Source organism: Cucumis melo, chromosome 10 (assembly GCF_025177605.1).
Source record: "Cucumis melo cultivar AY chromosome 10, USDA_Cmelo_AY_1.0, whole genome shotgun sequence".
NCBI lineage: Eukaryota > Viridiplantae > Streptophyta > Magnoliopsida > Cucurbitales > Cucurbitaceae > Cucumis > Cucumis melo.
Window position 1 is genome coordinate 1,212,612 of NC_066866.1, and position 25,160 is coordinate 1,237,771.

Genomic DNA, 25,160 nt, shown 5'->3' on the forward strand with positions numbered 1-25,160 from the left:
GGTTGGTTGATCAATTTTTCGATCCATCATGCTTCATTCTTGCTATATTATAATAAGGACGGTTATGTAATATAATATACACATGAGAATTATAAATTTAATTTATTTGGAGAATTATAAATTTAAATTTTTTTACTATATTTGTAAATTATTACAGATTCAATTTATTTTACTATACCAAGTGAAATAATTTTACTTTATTTTTTCTAAACAGAATTTCACTAAAAGAATAAAAAAAGCGGATGCCCCATACCAAAAAAGGAGGAGGAGTGTTCATTAGATTTCAGGCGAACGCCCAAATGACTGTTCGAGTCCAATTTACTTCAACCACTCCTCTTCGTTTCGCCTCCATCTTCAACCTCCGTTCTTCTCCATTTTCCACTTCCAGGTTTCTTCTCTCTTCAACTCGATTCCATTGTTTTTGCCCTTCAATACATCGCGGATTCGTTTGCACGATTATGCCGCATTCTTCCTTCCCTTATCGTTTCTCGTGTTCCTGATCTTTACTAATGCGTTTTTCTTTTGCAGGCTCTTGTTTTCCGGACGCCGAAACGTGATTGGAATGGACAAAGAAGGATTCTTACAGCCTGCGGAGGCAGTTGTCGCCGATTCCGATTTGCTGAAGAAGAAGCTTGATGCTTTGCGTTTTTCCGGTCCGCAGAAGCTCCAGGTGTGTTGCGCTTTTGTTTTTGAGTCTGATGTTTCTACGAGTCGTGTTTTTTTCTCTTTAACATTAGGAATAATAGTAGGAGGTCTTGTTTAGGTTATTGCTGATTTTGATGCTACGCTAACGAGGTACTGGATTGATGGCTGCCGTGGTCAAAGTAAGATTTGATGATCTTCAACTCTGCCAACTTTGTAGTAAGCTTTGTTTTTAAGTCTGATGAAGTTGATTAATATCTGTAGCTAGTCATGGTCTTCTAAAGCAGGGGAATCCTGAATATGATACTAAGAGGGATGAACTTTATAAATATTACCATCCTTTGGAATATTCTCCTACAATTTCGATAGAAGAGAAAACCAAGCTCATGGAAGAATGGTATGTCTCGTTCGTATCATCTCTTAGATTTAGCTAAAAAATATGTATGTAGTACCAGTATAAGTTTAAGCTGAGTTATTTTCTGATGCTTCAATCGTACATGATGGATTTATGTCCACTTGTTGGTTCTGGTAGGTGGGTCTACAAAAATTTATAATTTCATATCATGCATTGCAGGTGGGGCAAAAGCCATTCACTTCTGATTGAAGGAGGTCTTACGTTTGATGCAATAAAGCAATCAGTTGCTGCTGCCACTATTGCTTTTAGGGAGGGAGTGGTTGAGCTGTTTGAACTTCTAGAGGTAAAAAAAAATTTTCCCCCTGAAATGATCACTTTACTTGCTACTCTCCTTTGTGGGGGTAAATATGAATGTTCTATTTTCCATTTTTGTGATTTTGTATTGAAGCTAATTTTTCATATCAAACACAATGATGATCAGGAAAAGGGTGTTCCTGTTCTTATATTTTCAGCAGGCCTTGCTGACATTATAGAGGAGGTAGGCAAGGTCAAATGTTCCTTGATCTTTTATGCATTTATACAGATACAATTCAATATGTAAAGCTCACTTTCATTCCTTCTTGATATTTCCTTTTTCTTCTTACTGGACTAGGTCCTGAGGCAGAAACTTCACAGATCTTTCAAAAATATTAGGATCGTTTCAAATAGAATGGTGTTTGATGATAATGGTTGCCTTGTATCATTTAAGGGTATTTTCCTCTTTTTAGCTGGCTATTACTTGCCACGGTCATTTGATTAGCGGTTATTATGATTGTTACATCTGATAGTCTGAATGAGTTTGTTCTGTGGAAATATCTCTTTGCAGGCAAGACGATTCATAGTCTAAATAAAAATGAGCATGCTCTTGATATGGCTGCTCCTCTGCATGACCAATTGGGTGATGTAGATGGTGCAATTAATGACAGCGCTTCTGTAAGAAAACGGACAAATGTACTTCTTCTTGGTGACCACATTGGGGATTTGGGGATGTCAGACGGTTTAAACTATGACACTCGGATATCCGTGGGATTTTTGTATGTGAACTTCTTGATAACTTTCATATGTTGTCATCCGTTTACTTGTTCTGCATGGAAAATATTCGTAGAAAAATAGTTTTGTTGTAAGACCGCTTTAAGGTACTGTTTGTGTCACGATGAATATTTATTGTCATACTGAAGAATAAGCTCCTTTTGCAGGAATGACAACATCGAGAACTCTCTTGATAGCTATCGTAATGCCTTTGATATTGTTTACCTGGTGAGTCGAACACCCTTAAATAGGAAGAAAAAGATAGGAAAATGTTTACTTTATTTTCTCATGACCAATATTGCTAATACCATACTTCTCCCCGTATAATGAGAACCACTGTACCAGAAAGCTTTAACCAATTTGAATGTTGTTTGCAGAATGATGCATCCATGCTGGGAGTGGTTAAACTTGTACGTCAGCTCTTTCCCGTTTGAGGTGTCTGATGGACAGATCTCTTTTGTATAGTTAATGAAGGTGATCACTTACAATTCTCAACAAGAACATCGTTCTCCTTTCTGGTAGCTGAGTGACAATACTCATTGCTTTTACTTAACATTCTTTAGTAGAGTAGTTGAATAAGGAGCCAGGCATTTGAATGTGAACCTGAGAAATTAATTTCTTGACGTAGGGTTTCTCTGCTGGCAGTGGTTGCTTTTTGGTAGTCACTCATCATTATTGGTTAATCATTTAAAGTTCCTTGTTTTATGACAATTCTCTAATTCGACATGAGATAAAAATGATTAAATCCCATCTACTTTTGAATAATTTATGATATGCTAAAATAAGATAATTCTCTGTCTCATCTAAATCATTAGATAGCTATTTCAAAATTGATGGAATTGTCGAGCAGGAATTATTTTGTAATGTACATTGAAGTGAACAAATCAGTTTCTTTTAAAACGTGATGTTCCTGTGCACCTAGTTTTCCATACACCACATGGTTCAAGTTAAGTCATTTTATTAAAACTTTAGTACCAAATCAGGAGGATTATAAGATAATTATATAATAAATTCTCTGAAGCAATAATTGAGGAAGGAATTAATAAGCATTAATAACTTTTACAATAATTAAACAAGGAATTAATGGGGCATTATAAACAATTAATTTATGCCCTCTTCAATATTTACTTTATTCCTTATTACAGTGGTCTAAACAAGGAGATTCTTCAAAACTTAATTCAAAAGTTAAACAAGAACTAAAGCATAGCTTTTGAGTCAGCTTTCTTTTATAATTAATCCTCAGTCGTTGCTTGCCAAAATTTGATCCCCTGCCTCTAGAATCACTTTGGCACGGTGGAATTCTATTTGCAGTCGTTGGTGAAGGGGTGTCGATGAACTCAAGCCGTTCTTCTTCACATCTTCCAGCAATTCCCTGATTGGAATTGCGGCAAGAAAGCTCTTAATGTACTCCTGGCAGCACTCCTTCCCTGTGCATTCAGCCTCTTCCTTTATATTACTACCATTTCCTGACTCATCTTTCTTCTCAGTCGAAGCTTCTTTCAGGCCACCCGTTGGTTTTGATGTTGAATCGCTTGGTTGCATGACATCCATGGATGGGTTTTCCCCCAAAATCTCTGGTTTGCTTGCTTGTGACACATTGGTGGATGGTTCCACCTGTGAGATCTCTGTGCTCTTTGATTGACTTGTCTTAATAATGCTGCTTTTCTCCTTTGATGGCTCTGAAGTCTTTGGTTGTTTTGTGTCAATGGAGGTTTTCTCCTCTGATGGGCCTGTGCTCTTTGATGATTCCTTTGTGTTGTTGGAGCTTTCCTCCTCTGTTTCCTTTGTGTTGTTTGGTAATCTATGAATTACTGTCTCCTTGTCAAATTTCAGAATGTATGCCTGGTTGCACCCCTCGTAAAGCCGCTCGCCCAAGGTGTCTATGATGTAGTAAGCATCCTTGTCAACTTTCAAGATGAAGAAGTGGTCATTCCAACTCACTATGTAAACTATTGATTCGCCTGCATCTGCTGCTTGGAGGTTGATTTCATCCCATATGGTGTCAAAAGACATAGCGCCTTTAAGGAACTCAAAGACACCCTCTTCTTCCAACCCTTCTGGGTGGAAGAATCCAACATACGACTTCTCTGCAACAACGGATAGCGGTCGGATTTTTGCATCAATTACTGTGTCGAGATCAAAGTGTTTATCAGAGAACTGCTCCATGTAGTCTTTATTTTCACAAAGGTTTCTCCATTCTGCTGATCCATCTCTGATCAAGTTGTCCAACTCAGACTTGATGGGCATTTCATCTTGGTTGGATAGCAACCAATCAGCAATAACAGCAACTAGAGCTGTGCAGGCACTTTCCCCTGAAGCACGTTCGCTTCTTTGATCAATAGAGGCAAAGAAGACTTCAGTTTTGATCTTCAAGCACCCGTCACGGCAGGTTACCTCTTTCTGCTCCCAAGTACCCACAGCAAAGTTATCATCTCCAAATGCAGCCGCTGATAAGTCTAGGTTATACCACTGCACAGAAGAAGGATGAGAAAAACCAAAGCATAACAAGTAATGCAAGAGAAAAAATGACGTTCAAGTCTTCAGAATATACCCAAGAGAAAAGCTCATTTGTGCTGAGCTGCCTACGGTCAAAGTCGATATCATCTCCACCATCTTCACCATAATGTTTCTTCAAAAGAGGCTCTCCTTTAACTTTGAGCGATTTGAAGCTCAACTTCCTCTTCCTCCACGACAAGATTTTGCGCATCGAGTTCTGCTGCATAGTTTGTGAACAGTCACTATCAACCTCTAAACACCCTGCACCATTACCACAATAGATCCAATATTCATCTTCTCCATTGTCGTTCTTCATCCAAGGGAGAAGCAATCGGTTAGCATGGGCTAGTTTCTCATAACCAAATGGCTGCCTAACACACGAACCCTCATTCCCACTATCATCTAGCGAATCCGAATCAAGTGAAGAACTTTGAGTAGAATCCTTATCTTTAATATAAAACCTATTAACAGTAGCAATATCTTCTTCATGGAATACTTCTTTAGGTCTTCCAGCTGATACACAATGTCTAAATATTTTCACTCTATCTAGACTTGCTCTTATTACAGCTAACCCATCTTTCTCCGTAGACAAAGCCAACGGTGATGTTGGTGAGAGCGTAACAGGCATGATCGACCTTTGCACCATCCCCAACGGTTTCGTATCAGTTCTTAGCTCCAAGAGGTTGAGAGATAACTGTGTTGTAGTTGAAGAAAGTATTACATCAGAGAGAATAAAAAAGTTGATAGGGAACTAATTTGAGAAGGCACTTACAAGAAGCAATGGAGGGCGGCTTAACTCCGGAGTGCTACCACAAACCTTCAAAGGAAGGCTTATTTGAATCTCTTTTCCATCAGCTTTGGAAACATATTCTGCTAGGTTTAGTAATGCGGTTCCGACTACAGTGTAGCCGTTTCCCTATAATGAAAGAGAGGAAAAACTTGAATCAGTGATGACACCAAAACAAGAAAAGCAAGTGAAAATATATGAAAAGTTTGTTCAATTTTAGTTTGAATTAATAAAATCCTATTTCATTTCAAGCACTACATATTTGAATTTTTTTAAATATATTTATCAAAATCCGAGTCAGCATGACATTTGATTGTTTGCCACATCCCTAACATTGAACTTTATTATCCTTCCAATTATTTTATGAATTTATTCTTCAACTCACTCTTCCCTCCACTTTCTGCCGATTTTGATTAGAAAATTATTATCATAGAGAAGGCCAAGCAATATCCTCTTTTTTTTTTCTCTCTCTCTCTCTCTCTCTCTCTCTCTCTCTTTCTATGGGATTGAATTAATAACAATTTGTGAAAGCTTAGGGTATCTGGTAGCAATACAATACTCATAATATATGACATGAATTATTTATATTTAATTCATAAAGTGACAATTGCAGATCATGAAAGAGAGGATGTTACTAAAATAATGTTTATTTATTTATTACTTTATTATTTTATTTTTGTTTTCAACTATAGAAAAAGTCAAACATAGAAAAGAAAAATTGAAATATCAACATCCTCATTATTCAACTATTCGTCATCCACCAGCCCCAACCCAACCCAAAAACAAAAGTTAAAAAAAAAAAGGAAATGGAAAGAATAGGTTTAAAATACAAAGATAAAAATAATTAACTTAGATTTTAAAATTTAGCAATTTAGTCTATGATTCCATTTTGTTCTCAACTTCCCAAAATTGAGCATCGATATACAGTGTTAGGGTGTAGATGGTTAGAGTTTAAAATCTAAATTAAATCTCAAAATCTCAGACAATAAAAAGTTCAGTTTTTTCAATCGTAAAAAGTTATCTTTGGATTTTGTTGTTTTTGTTTTCGAAAAAATTCCTTTAAAAGGTAAAAGTACAATTGGTGTAGAAACATGGGCAAGAAAGTTGTCAAGGAATAGTCGAAGTTCGTGGCACATGAACTCCTTAGCCAAACACAAATTGAAGTCGAGGAAGTAGAGGAAAACAAACGAATCGGCGTTGGTTTTGAAAAGTTAAAATTCAGTTGAATAGAGCTTGTAGTCGGTGTTGGTTTAATCGAAGAATGGATTTACTTTAATAGCACATTGTTACCCCCATGCAAACATTCTCTTAAATGTTCGCATCACCGCCTTTAAGTCCGAGTTATCTACCCAACTTTATAATTTAGAAAAAAGAGAAAAAAACATAAGAATTGGAGAAGAGAGAAGAGAGAGAGAGAGAGAGAAAGAGAAGAAAAAACAAATAAATCGTCTTGTCTTCATCACAAAAAGTCAAACCCTCCATGGGAACTGAGAAAGGGAAACGGGTGGGGAAAACCAAGCAAAGCACTTAAGAAACAAAAAAGCAAAATCTACCGCCATTAATTCATAATTCAATTCAGAGAGAAACTGCAATAAATTCAGAAGAAAGCAAGGAAGAAGGAAGAAGGAAGAGGAATGACTTACTTTCTGAAGAAGTTTCAACAAAACCTTCCACGGAGGAATATTGAGAACATCCTCTTTAGAACCCAAAAAGGAACACAAACTCATAAACTCTTCATTCCAATCCACACATAATCCTTTTCCTCCTTCTCCTTCTTCTTCTTCACGGACATTCCCCTTTTCCGTATAATTCCTCTTCACAGAGCGTCTCCAAGAACTCAATCCCATAATTTTTTGCCCTTTCCATTTGATTTCCATCACTAAACCATCACTATCCTTCATCGTCGACACATTCGCCAATCCTTCCAATCGGCGAATATTGATGATCGTCTCGTATTTTCTCGACGAGAACGGCGGCCAGGCCGGCCATCGGACCAGTTTCACAACCATAAATGGATATGAAAAAAAAAAAAAAATCAAATCAAACGGAGAAAGTGAATTGAAATTAAAGAGAGAGATTTGAATCGGGAGAAAGGGAATCGAAATAGGGGAAGTCGGAGAGAATCGGCGAAGGAATTAGGAATTAGGAACCGTAGATCGAAGAAATTATGGATTAGGAAAAGGAAAATGGAAATTGGAAGAAGATTACGTAGAGAATATTTGGGGGAAAAAGGACTTTGGAAAGTGAAAGAGAAGAAGAAGATGATGAAGAAGAAGAAGTAAAAGATGAAGAAAGAAAGAAAGAATTGAACAAAAAGGATGAAAATGGATATTTATAGATTGGAAAATAAAGTGTTAAAAAGGTTTTCTCATTGGACCCCTTTTCCCCTTTGGGCTCCACTCTTCCATTATTATTTATTTTCATTCTTATTCTTATTTCTTCGATATCAAATTATCATTTTCTTCACATATCTTAGATGATGGATAGTTTTTAAATTTTATAAAATTCACATAAATATTTATAAAATATATCCAAATCTCAAATCAAACATACGAAGGATTTGTTAATAGGACTGATTTGATCCACTGAATCAAAGATCCGCTCCACTTCTCTACTCAAGTTTCTAGTGGATAGTTGGACCCGTATGAAGCCCTATGAATTGAATATGGATTTCTGAGTCCTTCAACTATTGATTTTTTTCAAATGCTTTGAGTCTTTCCTTGAAATTTCATATTCATATAGATTTTTTAGTTTTTCGAACGATTCTCTGAATTCATTCATTCGATTAATATGAATAGTCCTTTGGACTAGACGACTTTCCATATTAATCTTGTTACGGGAGTTGTATCACATTCAAGTAGGAGATTGAACAATCAACCAATCTAGTTATAATTGATGTATTCATTTATGAACAGAAATATCTATTTTTATGTAAGATTAGAGCTTAGTGTAAGCGCACAATCAGAAATCTTAATTTAAGTAGAACTCGAGGAGGGAGAAATATCAATTTTAAATAAGCTAAAATTATTTGTTGTGTTTAAAGAAATTATGTGTATATATATACACACACAAATATAAAAGTATTAAACTATTATGTATGTCATTTTCCTTTTAAGATTTTTTTAATGTATGAATAATAATATTATTTGATTTTATGTTTGTGAACTATTTTAAACTCATTAGTAATGAAATTTTATTTTACTAATTTGATTTTTTTTTCTCTCTAAAACAATAGAGAATAATTCTCACAGAAAAAAAAAAGAACTTATTTTATGCTTATAGACATTTATTGTATTATAAGAAATGTGTATGCTACAAAATTTACATGAATTTTAAAGATTTTTAGATTTATAAATTTTGGAAAAGTTGTTGATAGCTTAATTTTTGCATTAATTAAATTTGACGTAACCACACATAATGTAATGTGGATTCATAAATTTGTCCATTCTCTATTTACTACGTGTTATAAATTTAGTATATTTTTCCTTCATAATCCAACGGTGAGAATCTGATAATCACGTTTATGTGGACTCACATATTGAATAATTTCTCCAAGTTTGTGGGTACACGTTGGTATAAATGTAAAGTTGTTGACGACGACAATGTGTATGACATTCAAAATCAAACCAAATTTTCTTCCAAATTTATGGTTAAATAGACATACCCTTGATTTTACTTTTCTAAAATTTTATATACAAACAATCATAATTATATATATATATATATATATATATATATATATATATATAATTTTAAAAAGCAAGATTTACTTTTTTTCTTTTTGTTTTCTTTTTCTTTTTTCTTTTTTCTCTTTACTAAAAACATTAGTAATCATAAGAGACACTATTTTGAAGACATGAAAAAAGTCGTTCTTTATTTCTTTAGAGAAAAAGATATGAAAAAGTTTGGAGCTCCAACTTAGTTTTCTTTTTCTTCTTTGCTAAATTTATGGTCAATTAAACAAAAATTATAATATTAAGATAATTTTATTTATTTATGGAAATTAAAATACAAAAACCAAAGTGAGTTTTATAAAATTAATTTCAGAAATGGAAATATTGAAAAAGAAAGTGGATTATGATTGATTCTGTTAACTAACAAAATAATAAACATAAAATTTAAATTTTAAAAGAAAAAAATCACAACATATATATATATATATATATATATATATAAAGAATATGAGTTCCCTACAAGTTTAGGAAATTAAAATGATTCTTTGCTTTCTCTTTCTCTCTATTTATTATTCTTTTTTCAAAGAATTATGTGAAATGGCAATAGAAGAAGAAGGAATCTTATTCTCTTATTTATTCCAATTCTTGTATTGTAAACTATTAGGAGAAATCATTATTTAATTTTAAAAAACCCATAATTAATTTTAGTTTTTCCAAATAAAAAAATAATTTTGAGATATTTTTAAAAAAAATTCTAAAGTAATATCCAATATGCCAATTATGTTGTTAACTTGTTTGTGGTTTATTTGGCATACCTAAAACTCAAACAACTGATTTATTGTGAGAAATATATTTAGAGAAGTAAATGTCTCTCAAAAAAAAAAAAAAAATCATTTTTGGGTAAGAATAAATAAGAATTACAAATTAGTATTTGATAAATTGTTCATCAATAAAAAGATGAACTATTTTCACACGTTTGATTGTAATTAATTCACTTTATTTCTTAATAATAAAGATTTATGTGTGTTAAATTCAACATATTATTTCAAACTACAAAATAAATACATTCACATCGTCTAGCCTCAAATATAGGAATTTAATAAAGTTTCAAAATATTTACGTAACTATAGTCGAGCTCAATCTCAATGGACCTTCCTGTCCAATCTCTTCACTTACCGTTGTTGCATTGAAAAAATATTTATGTAGTTAACGATTGAGATATAATTATTGATATACATTAAAAGATGATAAAATGAAAGTTATTTATGAAAAAAGATTAGGTTGATATTGACTTTTATATATAAAAATTAGTCAAATGATTTGATATCAATAAGTTAGATGTTCGACAATCATATAACGTTGAATTTAAAAATGAGTAAAAATAAATAAATAAATAAAAGATTGCATTGGAAAGTCGGCAGTTTATTTGTTTAATTATCATAGATTATTACGTCCTTCATCCAATAATAGATCACTCGTTGAAAATAAGGGAAAAAAAGGAAAAAGAAAAGGAGAGAATATTGTATTAATTAAAAAAAGAAAGAGAGATATTGATTGATATTTAAGACTAAATATAATATTTCCGGCGAAACCAACCTGAGGTAGTTTTTGACAAAGTCTATTGCCTTTTGAATCTTTCAAACAAATTCATTATATATATATATATATATATATATATATATATATATATATATATATAATTTATAACTTTTAGATTCAAACTATTGATATATATATCGATATATTAAAAAATTACAAATATATGTCGATGTTTGTCAGAGTGATAATTGATAGACTAATTTGTAAGGGCTCATCTCATTTGACATCTGTTTGTACTTGAGGATAAGAGTTTTTCCTCTGATTCAATTCTTTCTACCACTAAGTTGTATTAACATACCTTAAAAAGAGATAATTAATAGACTATATTACAAATATTGGTCGTCAATCAAGAGTCTATGAGATAAGAGTATTTCGTTGATAGAATTTTTTCTTTTGTAATGTAGATTATTGCCGTTATAGAAAACTATAGTGTGTTGTCCAAAAATAATTCTCCAATATCATACTTTTAAACATAACTTTTTTTTTTTTTTTTTGTAATTCTAAACATTCATATTAAATTCTCAAAGGCAAGTAGTTTCAGAATAATACTCAAGACATAGTATTTACAAAACAATAAAATAAACATAATTCAGGAACATATATGTTTAAATAAAAAAGGGACTCGTTAGTTTGAGTGCAGGAGTATTATCATAAATCATAAAGTTAGTTGAGAATATATACAAAATATAACAATTTCTATTACTGATCAACATAGACTAGACACTAATAGAAGTATATCGATGTCTATCAATATATATATATGTTTATTTTACTATATTTTAAAATGTCCGTTTATTGAATATACACATGAACAATTTTTTTTAAAAGAAATGTGAACGTTTATAAAGGTCAAGATAGATAATAGGATGTTGTTTATAACTTTTTTTTAAGGAAAAAAATAATTAAATACATTAAATGAGACAATATTCAAAGAAAAGGAAAGTTGTTAAAATTCTTTAATCAACCTTTTGAATTAACTAAAAGAGAAGGTTGAAAAAGAAAAAAAAAACATGGACTCACAATACAAAGGGCTATCCCCGTTGCAACAATCTTCTTATTTCGAAAATTTTACCATCATGTCAATGGACTTCTATAGTAGTAATAACGAGAAGAAGAAAAATTATTTTAAACAACAAAATTGTTAAAAATATTTACAAATATAACAAAATTTCACACTCCATTGCAAACTACTGTTTGTGTCTATTACAATATAGATAGACATATGTAGACTACAATAGATAATGATAAAACCACCATTTATGTCTATCAAGAGACAGATAAACATCTATAGACTATAGTATATGTCGTCTGTCATAGATAATAATAATAATAATAATAATAATAAAGCAAAAACAATCATACATTTCATAGAAACACACACATATTTTTTAAAAAGAAAGACATAATACACTAATAAGGAAGTTGCATAATTGGCCCTAAAAGGACAAGAAAAACCAAAACAAACTTTGACCAATGAAAATGTGTTGTATTTTAAAAATATTTCGTTGTCGAAGATTAGGTTTTATTATTACTATTAGACTAATCCAATGATTATTAAAATCTAATTTATAGGTTATTAAGATAATAGTGGTGACAATATCATGTGAATTGTTATTTTAAATTAGATTTTTTTTTTTTGTTTTAATTTCGTCATTTCAACCCATTCCATTACAGCTGCTAATGGTTATGCAACCACAGGATAGTGATATAATCCAATTGCTAAAACTCTACTTAATTCCAATATTTGTTGATATTATTAACTAATAACGAAAAATGAGAAAGAAAAGCAAAAAGTGAACCTAACGATAAAAAGTTAAAAGTTGAAATCCTCATATCTCACACTCATACTAAAAGAACACAAACCACCATGAAAACTTGGAAGTTTATGTCTACTTGATATCTGAACTTTTAAAATTACAATCTTAGTATATGAACTTTAGTGTTTTTAATCCATAAAAATGTATTTTAAATGACAAAACTTTTAAAAATATTTACAAATATAGTAAAATATCACGAGCTATTCGTGATAAACCAAAATTTTATAGATTGTAATAGGTCGCAGTCAATTGCAATCTATGACAAATAAATATTGATATTTGCTAGTATTTTATAAATATTTTAATTTATTTTGTTATATTTCAATCTATTAAATATAAAATTGAAAGCAATCGAAGCTATAAAAAATTGAAAGCAATTGAAGCTATAAAAAATTGAAAGCAATTGAAGCTATAAAAAATTGAAACCTCAGATAATCCTTCCACCAAAAATTTCTTATAAAACAAAGATGGCGTCAATTCAAGCTATGGGAAAAGGCCAAAAAGTTGAAGGTCATATTTTCAATGGAACAGCCAACAATAGCACTTGCATTTCGTCTAGGTAAGGCCATTCTCCCTATATTCTAAAATAGCAATGGGATATTAACACAAATAAGAAACATAAAAAGCCAATTATACATACAAATTTAGAGAAGAAAAAGAGATTATTGATTAGAGGTTTGGCCCTTTGTTTGGTCTATATTTGACGCAAGGACAAGTATTCTCACTTTCTAGCACCCTCCCAAAAAGAAAAAAAAAGAGAACATAGTTTGTTCAATGAACATAAACTCCTTGTCAATGTTTTGGCTTCCTTTTCTTTCCCTTGAATGGTTTTACATATTTTCAATGATTGGTTGAAAAAAGGGTATATTAAGACTAATGGGGCTGTTGTGGGTTGGTATGGGAGGTGGGGAGTGTGTGTGGATGTTACTCCATGTTATGCAAAACTATATTCTTTGTATTAGACCCAACAAACAATTCAAGAAAAAGAAAAGAGAAAAGGAATCTAGAGAAAAGAACATTTGAATGTGTAAGAAAAACAAAGGAGTTGGATTTATGAAGGTTTGTTTGTCCTTACTTGAACTCCGTCTTGTGAACTTTGCGGATCCCATAACAGTGAAAATACATCGTCACAAGCCTGAATGAACTGATTGGACAAAATCAATCATAGGAAGCTTTGTCTAAAATGAGATTATTTCTTCATTTAAACATAAGAAATAACAAAAATATAGGATAGATGACTTTGTTGTATGTTTAGTACCAGTTCTTTACTGTTTTCAATGCATGGCTCTGCATAACAAAAATTACATACCTGTGGCTGCAAAATCAACTCTGCCGGTGTTGCTCTCATTATTTCCTTCGTTTGAACTTCACAAATCTCCGGTTAGCCTTGTCGCTGCCACCAGCATTCAAGGAGAAGCTGCCTCCAGATTTAGCTTGTAGGCTGTTGGAAGCAGCAATATATGGATATGAATTTTGGGGTTCGGCCAAAGTCTGCTGCTTTCCAACTTGAAAGGGAGTTAATTCGGATGTGCCTGCACTGCCTGAAGGCCCTGAACCAGAAGAAAATTTTGGTTTTTGGCTGAAAAGTGGAACGTTGTCCTTGGAGGTTCCCTGCTCTTCACAGTTATTATTGACTGAAGAAACTTTAAAAGCAACTTTGGGATGAGAATTACTCAAAACAGGCGTGGAATCTGCTAATGCTGCTGCTGAGGTTGAACAACGTAAAGAACTGAAAGATGCCCCTGTAAATGACTCAAATCCAAGAAGTGTACTAGAAGTAGAAACATTGGAGGTACTGATGGTTGAAGTTGCGGGGGCACTAGTGAACGCAGTGATGGGAAATTCTGATGGCCTACTTCCTGAATTAAACCGTTCAGAAGCAGGAGATGAGCACTCAAAAGAAAGGCCACAGCAGAGGGATGCTTTTCCAGCCATCCCTGATGATACATGAGACATGGATGATCCTAAAATCATGGATGTTCTTTCCGCATTAGCTATAAATTTCTTTCCAACAGAAACTTCCTGAGCACTGAGCCCAGTTGCACTGCTAACAGTAGGTTTACTCAACAGATTAGTCACAAACGAAGGTGTTGCTGCAGAACCGAAGCTGAACATACTGTAGTGAGAATTTGCAGGTGTAGTTATGCTGCTGAAATAAGTGTCATTTACATGGCGTAGGCTTTCATCCCGCTTGATCTTGTCATAACTTCCTGTGCCTGAAGTCGTTGAAGCAAATGAAGATGCCAGAGTTGTGATTATATTAGTGTTGTTGATAGCACACGGGGCAGAGAGGAAGATATTTCTGGATGAACTTTGATTCATAAACCCAGTTGATGGACTGTAGGAAGAGTATAGAGATGGACATGAAATAGAAAGGCCATTATTTAGACTTTGATGGCCAGGAGTCGAGCTAAATGAGAATGCAAGTCCAGCTGATACGGAAACAGAGGATGAGAATGCATCATTGCAGGTCCTGGTGAAAAGAAAATTTGAAAGATCATCACTATCAGTTACATGATGCAGATTCTTCAATAAATTAAACTGCATGGACAGTAAACATGAAGGAAACAAATTTTCCAGATATAAGAAGTGAACGAGTGCAAAAATGTTGTAAGAAATGAAGAAAGATGAAATGCCAATTTTCAAACAAATGTTATTTAGAATATGTTGAGGATCGTGCTTTAATGTTCTTTTCTTCCCTTAAGAACTTCACAAATGATTCTTTTTCCATTAAATTCACGTCCAGTTAGAAGGAATCTTAAATACAACGTTTTCCATACATTCAAGGTCCTTTTTTAAAAAAGAAATAAATAAATATAAGAAAGAGCTTTTCATTAATAAATGAGAAGTAGATAAAAAGGGGAGATAAGATTACTTGCATATGTTTCTCTAATTTATAGGAGATAATGGAAAGACTACAAAACTATACTTCTTAATAAATAACGAAATAAATATACTGACCTCCAAGAGAAATCTAGCTTATCGTTTGAAGAAGCTGGATTGCACTGCGTGTATGGGTATGACGGTTCGTTGCCATTTTCAAAATCAGCACATAATTCTGTAAGAGAATCATCCTTATTACCAATATCCAATGCAGTAGAACTAGCGATTAGCTGTTTACGTGGAGATACATTATTTACAAAGCTAAAGACTGGAGAAACAATTTGCTTATTTTCAGGAAGAATCTTATTTCCAAAAGAATCAATAGCTTCTAGCTGTGAAGTGCGAAGTGAAGATGCAATTTGAACAGTTAGTCTGGTATTGATATCATCATCAATGCTGTCACCAAAAGTTTCCGAATCAGAACTTCCGTCGAGAGAAGAACCCACTATTACTTCAGATGATTTTTGTAGCCTTGCTGGAGAGACGGACTCATTAGCAGTTGTTTGTCTCACAGCCAAAGAAACATCACCTTCTCTAACCTCAGCAGTAGCAGGTGCAACTCTATCGGCAGAACTCTCATCTTGGTCAACACTATCCTATCATCAGAAAGGTGGTGAGATTGGTTAAAGATTCAAAAAATTTAAACAAACATATTTTCAAAGGAAAGAAACCAGAGATAATATATTTGATCATTCAATTCAAATAGTTATTTAACTGCTGCCAATACAACAATCGTATTAAACATTAGCACGTTACTACCAAATATTATAGTGGTAAAGAAGCAAATGATAAGTAGAAGAGAAAATGATAATAATGTATGGATTCTAATTAGGTTTCTGAAGTTTTAAAGTTCATAGCTACTTTTGAAACAAAGTACTACTAACTATTTCTATCCACAATTAGTAGTAAGGGTATTTATGAACTTTTTATAAATGTTTAAGGGTATCATTGAAATTTTCGGAAGTTCAAGAGTATTGAGGCAAAATTCAATAACCTACCAGTAGATTTTCACCATGAGATTTATGAGTGAGGATGCGGAAAATTAGAAAAAGAACATCAAGATATTATTGAGTGCTATCGCCGGAATGTTTTGGCATTACAAAGAAAGTTTAAACGTTACAAACCTCGTCAGGCAACATTGGAAATGCCTGTTTGTCTTTTGGGGGCTGAATAGTAGATTTCCCCACAGCAGATTCAGGCATTCCTTGATCATTCATGGAATCGTTAGTAGAACCTATTGACCCAGAGTCCTTCAGTAGATCACGACTAGGATGAGGATCCGATGATTTCAGTTTTTCCAGCCTCTCTTTATGTTGGAAACTGTTTTCTCGGTTGCCCTGATATGAGATCCCAAGCAAACTATTTGACTGCTTGTCGTCATAAACAAATTCTTCATTTCTGGGCAAGTCCACATCCTTCACACTTTTGAGATGCCCAACTACTTCGGGTGGTGACAGCTTAGAGTGATATTTTTCCCCAACAGGAAGTCGATTAAATGTAGACACTTTCTCCTTTGGAGGGGTCAACTTTTCAAGCTGCTCCAATATTTTAGAAGCCATCTTAGAAGACCTTGTAAGAGTATAAATAGAGCTACAACTTGCACCAAGAATGTTATCACTCCCCACGTTCGTAATAAACTTTCTTGCAAAAGTTTTATTTGGTTTAGGAGACAGTTGTGAGTTCCAAATACAAGATGGGAAATTTCGAGTTCTCCCAAATTTGGAGCTCTGGGAAGCATCAAAACTAAGTCCAACTACAGGAACAGAAATAGGTAAGCTTAATCCCTTTGAAAGATGAATGTTAGGTTTCTGTCGAATTCTGCGCAGAGAAACAATGGATTTGATGTGATTATCAAGAAATGAGCTCCTACGTTTCGAACCCTGCATATGGTAGAAAAAAAAGTACAATCCATGGTTTAATGTGCAACTCGATTAAACAGAGCATCTAAGACATGCAGGATGATTAGATTATAAAATCTTCCTTAAATTCTTAAATATGATCTCGTTATCAGTGATCTCAACACGAAAGCCTGACCAAGAAAACACACTAGGGGTGTCATAAAGCCTTCCTAATGAATGTTGTATGAACTCTGGAATAGGGCCACTGACTCATGCTGTACATTGTAGAACGGGTTTGAGAGTTTAAAGTTAGAGAATAATTCCTGCAAGTACCCGACTAATAGATGGTGGTGCAAGCAACATATTGTTTGATTTTGAATAGAATGATAAACTAGTTGAATTTTCCCCAAGTCCTTGAGCTCTCAGAGATCGCTTTGAAGGGCAAACTTTTGACTCTCTACTGCCCATGTATGCCCTTGCTACCTCTGCAGGTGAAGAAATATCACCATCAAGTACCTGAAGGCATTTTGATCACTAAATGAAATCACAGTGGTAAACAGAACATAAAGCACTAAGAAATGGGGAAAGAAAAGAAAGAACCGTACACTTGAACACAAAATGGGGGGTGAAATCGATGGCCTGCCCATCCTAACTTCTGAATTTGGTATTTTTACAAACTCCTTCCTGTTAGGTTCTGGAATGGAAGAGATAAACTTAAAACTTTTCTCCTCATTCACACCAGGTAAATCACCATTTCTTGAATGCAATAGCGTTGTCAAATGATCGATCTCAGACCTGCAAAGTGATTTTCATTTTTAGGAGTCATAGTAATAATCCCTAGAGTTAAAAAAACAAGTCTATAAAAAATGGTTAACTTTGAAAAATCTATTACATAATATAATGGAAAATATAGGAAACAGAAACAATGCAAACCAAAAGATGGAAGCACCAAAAGTTACTGAAACAATACTGCATGGAAGGAAAATGAAATAAAAACAATAAGAAAATAAATCTGAACAGCCTGAAATGTTACTCATGAACCATATAAGTAATGTATACTCCAAAAGTTACCTGCTGAAGGTCTTTTGCTTCAAAGTTTTCTCAAGCTCCATCATTAAAAATTGATCAGATGATCTACTACGATTATCACCTACATTGAATGCTACTTGGACCTCAAAAGGGCCCTTAGCAAGTAAATTTGCATACCACAAAAATTCTCCAATTAGATTTAATGAAGGACAGTGCATTCAGAACAATAAAGATAGCCAACTTTTTATAACTAAGCATATAATAATCAATGACCATCAAGTTTAAAAGAACGGTCATATCATCTACTTACTGTTACATCGGCCTTCTTGTCATCCTTTCTTGACTGGCTTGATTCTGATGCATGAAAGAAAAAAAACAAATGAGCAGATTACTCTTGGAAATAACAAAATCAGATGCTGCTAATTATCTAATAAAGTTCGTAAAAGAAAAACAGTCTTAAATATAGTTCGTTAGAATTCTTAGATGGAAGATCAGAAAAACCAACTCAGTAATAGCATCTGTGAATGATCCACTACAAAATCATACATAAGTTTAAACATAACAAACCTTGAGAAGAAACACGAGACGTTAAATGGGTAGGAAAATTTCGGATCACGGAGGAAAAAAGCATTCGAGAACCAGAGGAAATGAGCCTTTGAGCCGGATCAACGAGCTTCAAGATCCACGAATTGTTTCCTGTCGTTCTTATGCCATTCGGCGGCCGATCATAAGGTTTCGCCGGCGATTTCTTAACGAATCTTTCATCTATAAACTTCCCAACCGTTCCCAACCGTTCCTCTTCATCTTCTTCTTTTTCTTCAGGGTTTTTCTGTTGCCTCGCAGTCACCATGAATGAGAACAAAGTCGAGGAAGAACCATACAGTATCTTAAATCTCAATCAAATTCAAGATCGAAGTTTATTGCGTGGAGGTTTTTTCCGGTTCTATAATGGCGCCAAATTGCGATGGAACGGTCCGTACAATACTTTTTTTAAGAGAAAAAAAATTAGTACAAATTAGTCCTTGTAATTTTAAATATTTAAGCTTAGCAATAAATTTTATCTTTTATGATTTTTTTCTATGAAATTTCATATAAATTTTTATGTCAATTTTTTAGATACATCACATGTAAATTTTTTTTATCTTTTAGTGGTTTTGTTCTATAAGATATAAATAGTTCGTAAAATTTTTTCATTTATAAAAGGTCCTCGTATAATTATTTATATAGGAAGGAAATGCAATGTGTGATTATATATTCTTAAAATTAATTAATGAAGATGCTAACAAATATGATTTTTTATAACAAAAATGAACAAATTAAATATAGACACTAAATTTAAAAATTATTGTAGAATTTTTTCTAAAATTAGAAAAATTGCGTTCAATTTTTTATAATTTTTGTTATTATTAATTTATAGTCAATTTCAATAATAAAAAAGCAACTTTTACGATATTAAATTTAAAATTTAATAAAATATTTTTGGTTAAAATTGAATATTTAAAAATACATATATTAGAAATCAAACGAACTCTAAAACATAAGGACTAAAATGATATTTTAACCAAAGATATAACATTTACACCAATAATTGACGTGAATTGTTTGATAAAGATAATTACGTAAATGATTTTCATGAATTGTACCTATGATACAATCTTAATATTTCATTTAGTGTAAATAATATTACTTAATTTATTTAATCTTTACAAATAAATTCTCGCAACAAATTTCTACGTTAAAAGTTAAAATTTTAAAAAATCTAACACGATAAATTTATCATCGATTTGATAGTTCAAACTTTAGAAACATTGTTAAATCAACTACAACTTTCTACAACTAATTTTCTAAGGCCATGTTTATTTAAAAAACTCTTAGAACAGAATTCAAATTTCCATTACTCATCAAAAGTCTTACATAATGATACAAAACAATGTAAGGGGAAAAAAGAAGAAAAAATATATGCCTTTTTCTCTGTATAGTACTCTAAGTTTTAGGTTGATTCTGGCCAAGAATACCGGGAAAAAGGAAGAGATCGATCGAAATGAATGACGTGGTTTTGAATGCATGAGAGCGAGCGGGCGAGCAGCCCCAACTCCTTGCTACAGTAATTTGCAGGCAAGAACAATAAAGAAACTAAACTTGATTGATACCTTTACATAGAAAACTAAAGTTTTAGAGCCTCCCTAAAGCCAATGCTGAAAGTGCTTTGAAGACCTTTCTTGCCAGCATTGGTTACATTTCCTTTTTGCATCATTGCCACGAACTCGTTATAGTCGATTGTTCCGTCCTGTGAAGGAGAATTATGAGATGATTGTTATAGTCGATTCACATTGGATAACGTCTTCAATATAGAAAGTGCAAATAGTTGCAAATTACGAGGTCTGTTTCTAGAAGTAGAAAGAAATTCAACTACTTACATTGTTTTGATCAACCTCGTGCATCATTTCTTCTAATTGAAGGTCCTCTATCCCGAACTCTTTACAGGCTTGTTGAAGTTCGTCGTGCGTAATGAACCCACTTCCATCCTTGTCGAAATATGAAAAAGCCGCTAGAAGATGATCTTCCTTCTCTATTTTGTTTAGATGTAATGTGGCAGCTACGAACTCACCGTAGTCAATGGTTCCATTGTTATCTATATCCGCCTGCAATTTCATACAATAATGAATAGACTTAAAACATGTCGACTTTCCGAGTTCATAGTTAAGAAAGAAACGCTCTACAGTGTAGTAAGTGAATCTCTACAAATACTGGTAGATTAAACTACAAATCTATTTTGAAAAAGTGGTATTGGAAAGCATGAACGTACTGCTTGCATTAAGTCGTAAATTTCAGACTCCTTAAGATTAGCTCCAAATTTTTTCAGTCCAGCTTTGAGTTCTTCAAAAGTGATTTGACCGCTGTTGTCAGTGTCTATCATCTTGAACATTTCTTTAAGCCCAGCAATTTCTTCTTCAGATAAGCTCTCCGCAATCACCTACACAGTTCAAAAAAACAAAATTAGGGTCCTCTTTCACTACAAGCATTCAATTTCATGACAATTCACCATTCTCCATTTGGGGATGAAAACATTTTATTATATCTGCTAAAAGTTCTCCAGTTTCATGAAAGACTTGCTTCTCGCCTTTCACGATATTCGATAACTAAATTATTTGAAGCTATCAAGCACAACAATATGGGAGGTCTGGTTGAAAAGGAAAGGACTATAGATCTTCAAAGACTGTTAGAGAAGAATGAAGGTTTGGGGCATTATTTGGAGTACCTCTACACTTCTTTTGAATTTACACAATTCTAGCTTTTTTATCAGAATCAACTAGAGAAACCTATAATTCTCAGGCACTCCCTCGGTTTGATTTCTTATCGGCGTTCACTTGTTTCAAAAGAAATTTACCACGTCCATAGTAGCTACTTTGCTTGGTTAGTGATGGTAGGTGTAATTATGCAAACATGCAGACTTTCCAACAGCTACCGGTGTTGAAAATACGAATGCTTACCTTGATCGCCATTTTCTTGAGCTTGTTCATGGCAGAAAACTGCTTTAAGCGAGACAAGACCGCCGAGTCAAGTGGCTTGTCAGGAGCCACACCGTCGACTTGAACCCAAGGGTGGCCTGTAATGAATTAGCTTAGTAAGTACATTACAACAAGAAAAAACGCTAATAAATAGGTAAAAGAATCTCAACGGCATTTAAGGCCTTAAAAGAGCTGCTGCATAAATTACTCTAACATATGATTAACAACTATAGAACATGAAATGCAAGAGATGGCTTACACAAAACTTCATATGCTGTAAGTCTCCTTTTTGGGTCTCGAACAAGCATTCTTCTCACCAAATCTTTCGCACTGTCAGAGATGCTGGGCCAAGGGTCAGAAGAGAAGTCCAGATCCCCATGCAGAACCTCTTCAAATATCCCTTGCTCGGATTCTATAGATAGAAACATGAAAAACAGAAAGAGATGAGAAAAGTGATTATAACAAGAGATTAGTGTTCAACGTATTGAGGTTAAACTTCCAAAAATTAATGGATCAAAACAAACCTACCAGCCCAAAAAGGAGGCACTCCACTTAGTAGAATGTAGATAATTACTCCAGCACTCCAAACATCGGCTTCATGACTGTAGCGCTTCCGCAAAACTTCAGGTGCAACATAGTATGGACTCCCGACAACATCATTGAACTTTTCACCTGAATGAACATAATCCATGTATGAAGAGTTAAAATCACAGCCCAGTTCAATTATTCCGTTTTACATTCATATGCACATAAACTGCAGACATATACAGGGTCCTAGAGTTTTGAACCAATTCTTTAAAATGAAAATTAGTGAGATAGGTTTTTCAAGAAAGCTCTTCATAAAACATTCATTAAGTGTACCTGGTCAGTAACACCATAGATTTTAAATAATACCATGTAACAAATATCATCTCAGCCCATATAGATGTTATTAGAGAGATACCAAACTGATGGCTATTACATTTATTATGTCAAGAATCACAGTTATATACCTGGTTTGAAGAATACTGATAGTCCAAAATCAATTGTTTTGAGAAGTGATTCCTCTTCCTTGCCGACAAAGAGAAAATTTTCGGGCTTAAGGTCTCGATGCATTACTCCAAGAGCGTGACATGCCTCCACGACCCCAACGATGGTCCTAGTAAGCTCAGCAGCCTTTCTTTCAGTATAATGTCCACGTTGAATGATCCTATCAAATAGTTCACCACCAGCACATAACTCCATAACTACCTGAACTGCAACCGCATCCTCATAAGCACCCTTGATCGATATAACATTTGGGTGTCCAGCCAAGTGGTGCATTATCTGAATTTCCCTTCTCACATCTTCAACATCATCTTCGGTGACCAACTTCCTCTTTGCAATTGACTTACAAGCATACTCTTTCCCAGTTGCCTTCTCCACACACATATATGTAGTCCCAAATTGTCCTTGGCCTAGTTTCTTACCTAAGCTGTAATATTCCTTGAAGTTTCCAGTTTTTGTCTGTAGAACCGAACCACCTCGAAGCCCAGCACTACCCACTCTCTTCATAACAGGGTTAGGGCGTACCTTAGGTTCTGAGGGCGGTTCTGGTTTGGCTTGTGATTCTGGCATTGTCACTTTTTCAGGGGGTTGGTTTTGAACAGGCAAAGGCGTTTCAGGTTCGTTAGCTGCTACCTCATGGACACTTTCTCCATTAGTATGATGAGAAACTGAGTTTTCAGGAGATCTAGATCGCCACATAGCAGCAGACACAGATTGAAAGAATCCATTCTTCGAAATGCTTGGTCCTACACAAGTATTCCCCATCGATTCCCACAACTCAAAAACCTTCCAGCAACTTCCTCAATTCAAGCACAATGATACATTTCAATTATATGTGATGTGATTGATTCTATGACAATTTGACACCAAACTAGTTAAGATCCGATCTTCAAAAGATCAATACACAATTCTCCAAGTCAACCCCCAAAACATCACACTGAAATCTCGGTAGGATATACGGAACAAAGACTTGGGTCTAAGCTCAGAAAGTAAGTAACCATAGAATTACAATAAACAAACCATATACAACATCAAACAGAATCAAGAATCGGAATTAGAATCATCCCCAAAACTTGAGAACCACTAATTGGTAAAGAAATGGCAGAGCAATCGAATACAAAGTAAACGCTAAAAAAGGAGATACACCCAAAAGATGAAGAAAAAGGTAAACAAGTACAAAAGTCAATGCCTCAATCCTTATTTCTAATCAAATCTGAAGATGAACTACAAAACCCACATCACCAAACTCCCCTAATCTCTTCCCAAAAACTATTTAGCACAACCCAGAATCAAATCTAGACAAAAACCCATAAATCAGAGGATGTAATCAGCAAAAAAATTTGAAGTCGTCAAAGAAACTCATCGACCCACGTGGGGAAACAATCAAAGGGGTCGTGGATCTTTAAGCAAAGAACAGAAAGCGATAAGCAATAAAGACATAGCTGAAGACAAAGTCGAGCTGTGGTTGAGCAAGTCGATTGTTGAAGGTAGAGGAAGAAAGAGAATCGGTGAGGCTTATGGGTGGGTTTTGTCTGCTAAGTACGAAGACTTGTCATAGAAAAATAAAAAGAAAAATGAATGAAATTGGAACATGGTTGCGAGTGTGATGGGTTTTTTTGGTTTAGGAAATTTTATTGCGCCAAAACGCGTTGAGTTGGATAATTCAATTCAATTCAATCCCCCAGCCTCTTCGGTTGAAGACTTCATTGACACAAATTGGACAAAGTCTCTCTCTTTAAGCTATATCAACTTGCAAAACAGTAACTTTGAGAAACTAAAATTCATCTTCTTCCTCTTAACCTTTTTCATCCTTCCCTTTGTTCATGGACCTTCTAGTGACCCGTTTAGTTGAAACTAGAAAGTATCTACTTTGGTTGAGCAATGTTTAAGTTAGCTTCAAGTCCATAAATTTACATCCGAATTGATTCTAAAGTTCATATCTTTTTTAGTTGGATTGTTTTTTTCCCTTTACCATTTTGTCTCTATGTATAGGTGGACATTATTGTCCAACCAAAACTTTGTTTCTTTTTTCTCTTTTGCAGTTGTGTTGGTTAAATTTTGTTAGGTTAGACTTTTTTCCCCTACTTGCTTTATATATATATATATATATATATATATATATATATATATATATATATATATATATATATATATATATATATATATATAGTTATGTAAAGGGAGAGAAGGATGGTGAGGAATTGAGACATGGTTTACTTTGAATTAAAATATTAGATTTCCACGGTAGATAATGGTTTTACATAGTTACCTCGAGACAATGTAGACAAGAGACTAGTCTAAACAGCTATGAAGAGATTAGTCTAAACAATTCAATCAAAGAGAGGCAACTTAAAGGTAAAAGATGAAAATCCTTTACTGAGTCCAATAAAAATCAAGTCGGTTTTATGTCACCAATAAATGGAATAGCTATTACTAT

At 33.6% G+C, this 25,160-nt stretch overlaps 4 protein-coding genes across 10 annotated transcripts; 1 reads left to right on the plus strand and 3 right to left on the minus strand.

Annotated features, from left to right (window-relative positions):
- The first annotated feature begins 218 nt into the window (after nucleotides 1-218).
- On the plus strand, nucleotides 219-5,056 carry LOC103489365 (uncharacterized). 3 transcript variants are annotated; one of them, XM_051091036.1, is made up of 11 exons: nucleotides 219-388; nucleotides 529-670; nucleotides 764-824; nucleotides 907-1,039; nucleotides 1,217-1,340; nucleotides 1,479-1,535; nucleotides 1,650-1,746; nucleotides 1,863-2,070; nucleotides 2,233-2,293; nucleotides 2,443-2,539; nucleotides 3,377-5,056. In XM_051091036.1, the coding sequence occupies exons 1-10, from the start codon at nucleotides 243-245 to the stop codon at nucleotides 2,497-2,499; spliced, it is 1,086 nt and encodes a 361-aa protein (XP_050946993.1). In that variant the 5' UTR covers nucleotides 219-242; the 3' UTR covers nucleotides 2,500-2,539; nucleotides 3,377-5,056. The 3 variants fall into 3 exon arrangements, with proteins under 3 accessions (XP_050946993.1, XP_050946994.1, XP_008446730.2); XM_051091037.1 differs by having other exon boundaries at nucleotides 3,608-5,056; XM_008448508.3 differs by having other exon boundaries at nucleotides 3,899-5,056.
- Nucleotides 2,461-7,638, minus strand: LOC103489366 (uncharacterized). Of its 3 annotated transcripts, none has more exons than XM_051091035.1 (5): nucleotides 6,992-7,638; nucleotides 5,334-5,477; nucleotides 4,617-5,255; nucleotides 3,608-4,534; nucleotides 2,461-2,539 (listed from the first exon to the last, which is right to left on the minus strand). In XM_051091035.1, exons 1-5 carry the CDS (start codon nucleotides 7,355-7,357, stop codon nucleotides 2,531-2,533), a joined length of 2,085 nt encoding a protein of 694 aa, XP_050946992.1. In that variant the 5' UTR covers nucleotides 7,358-7,638; the 3' UTR covers nucleotides 2,461-2,530. The 3 variants fall into 3 exon arrangements, with proteins under 3 accessions (XP_050946992.1, XP_050946991.1, XP_050946990.1); XM_051091034.1 differs by lacking the exon at nucleotides 2,461-2,539 and adding an exon at nucleotides 3,093-3,472 and having other exon boundaries at nucleotides 3,611-4,534; XM_051091033.1 differs by lacking the exon at nucleotides 2,461-2,539 and having other exon boundaries at nucleotides 3,093-4,534; nucleotides 6,992-7,637.
- A 5,824-nt stretch (nucleotides 7,639-13,462) lies between these two features.
- LOC103489364 (uncharacterized serine-rich protein C215.13) lies at nucleotides 13,463-19,146 on the minus strand. 3 transcript variants are annotated; one of them, XM_051091038.1, is made up of 7 exons: nucleotides 18,756-19,146; nucleotides 18,499-18,542; nucleotides 17,765-17,954; nucleotides 17,493-17,675; nucleotides 16,446-17,201; nucleotides 15,400-15,917; nucleotides 13,463-14,911 (listed from the first exon to the last, which is right to left on the minus strand). In XM_051091038.1, exons 3-7 carry the CDS (start codon nucleotides 17,804-17,806, stop codon nucleotides 13,786-13,788), a joined length of 2,625 nt encoding a protein of 874 aa, XP_050946995.1. In that variant the 5' UTR covers nucleotides 17,807-17,954; nucleotides 18,499-18,542; nucleotides 18,756-19,146; the 3' UTR covers nucleotides 13,463-13,785. The 3 variants fall into 3 exon arrangements, with proteins under 3 accessions (XP_050946995.1, XP_050946997.1, XP_050946996.1); XM_051091040.1 differs by lacking the exons at nucleotides 17,765-17,954; nucleotides 18,499-18,542; nucleotides 18,756-19,146 and having other exon boundaries at nucleotides 13,463-13,573; nucleotides 13,748-14,911; nucleotides 17,493-17,555; XM_051091039.1 differs by lacking the exons at nucleotides 17,765-17,954; nucleotides 18,499-18,542; nucleotides 18,756-19,146 and having other exon boundaries at nucleotides 13,463-13,582; nucleotides 13,748-14,911; nucleotides 17,493-17,555.
- Nucleotides 19,147-20,059: 913 nt separating this feature from the next.
- LOC103489363 (calcium-dependent protein kinase 1) lies at nucleotides 20,060-24,553 on the minus strand. Its single transcript, XM_008448504.3, has 7 exons — nucleotides 22,690-24,553; nucleotides 22,226-22,369; nucleotides 21,957-22,109; nucleotides 21,680-21,795; nucleotides 20,995-21,162; nucleotides 20,606-20,830; nucleotides 20,060-20,475 (listed from the first exon to the last, which is right to left on the minus strand). Exons 1-7 carry the CDS (start codon nucleotides 23,486-23,488, stop codon nucleotides 20,353-20,355), a joined length of 1,728 nt encoding a protein of 575 aa, XP_008446726.2. The 5' UTR covers nucleotides 23,489-24,553; the 3' UTR covers nucleotides 20,060-20,352.
- Nucleotides 24,554-25,160: the final 607 nt, after the last annotated feature.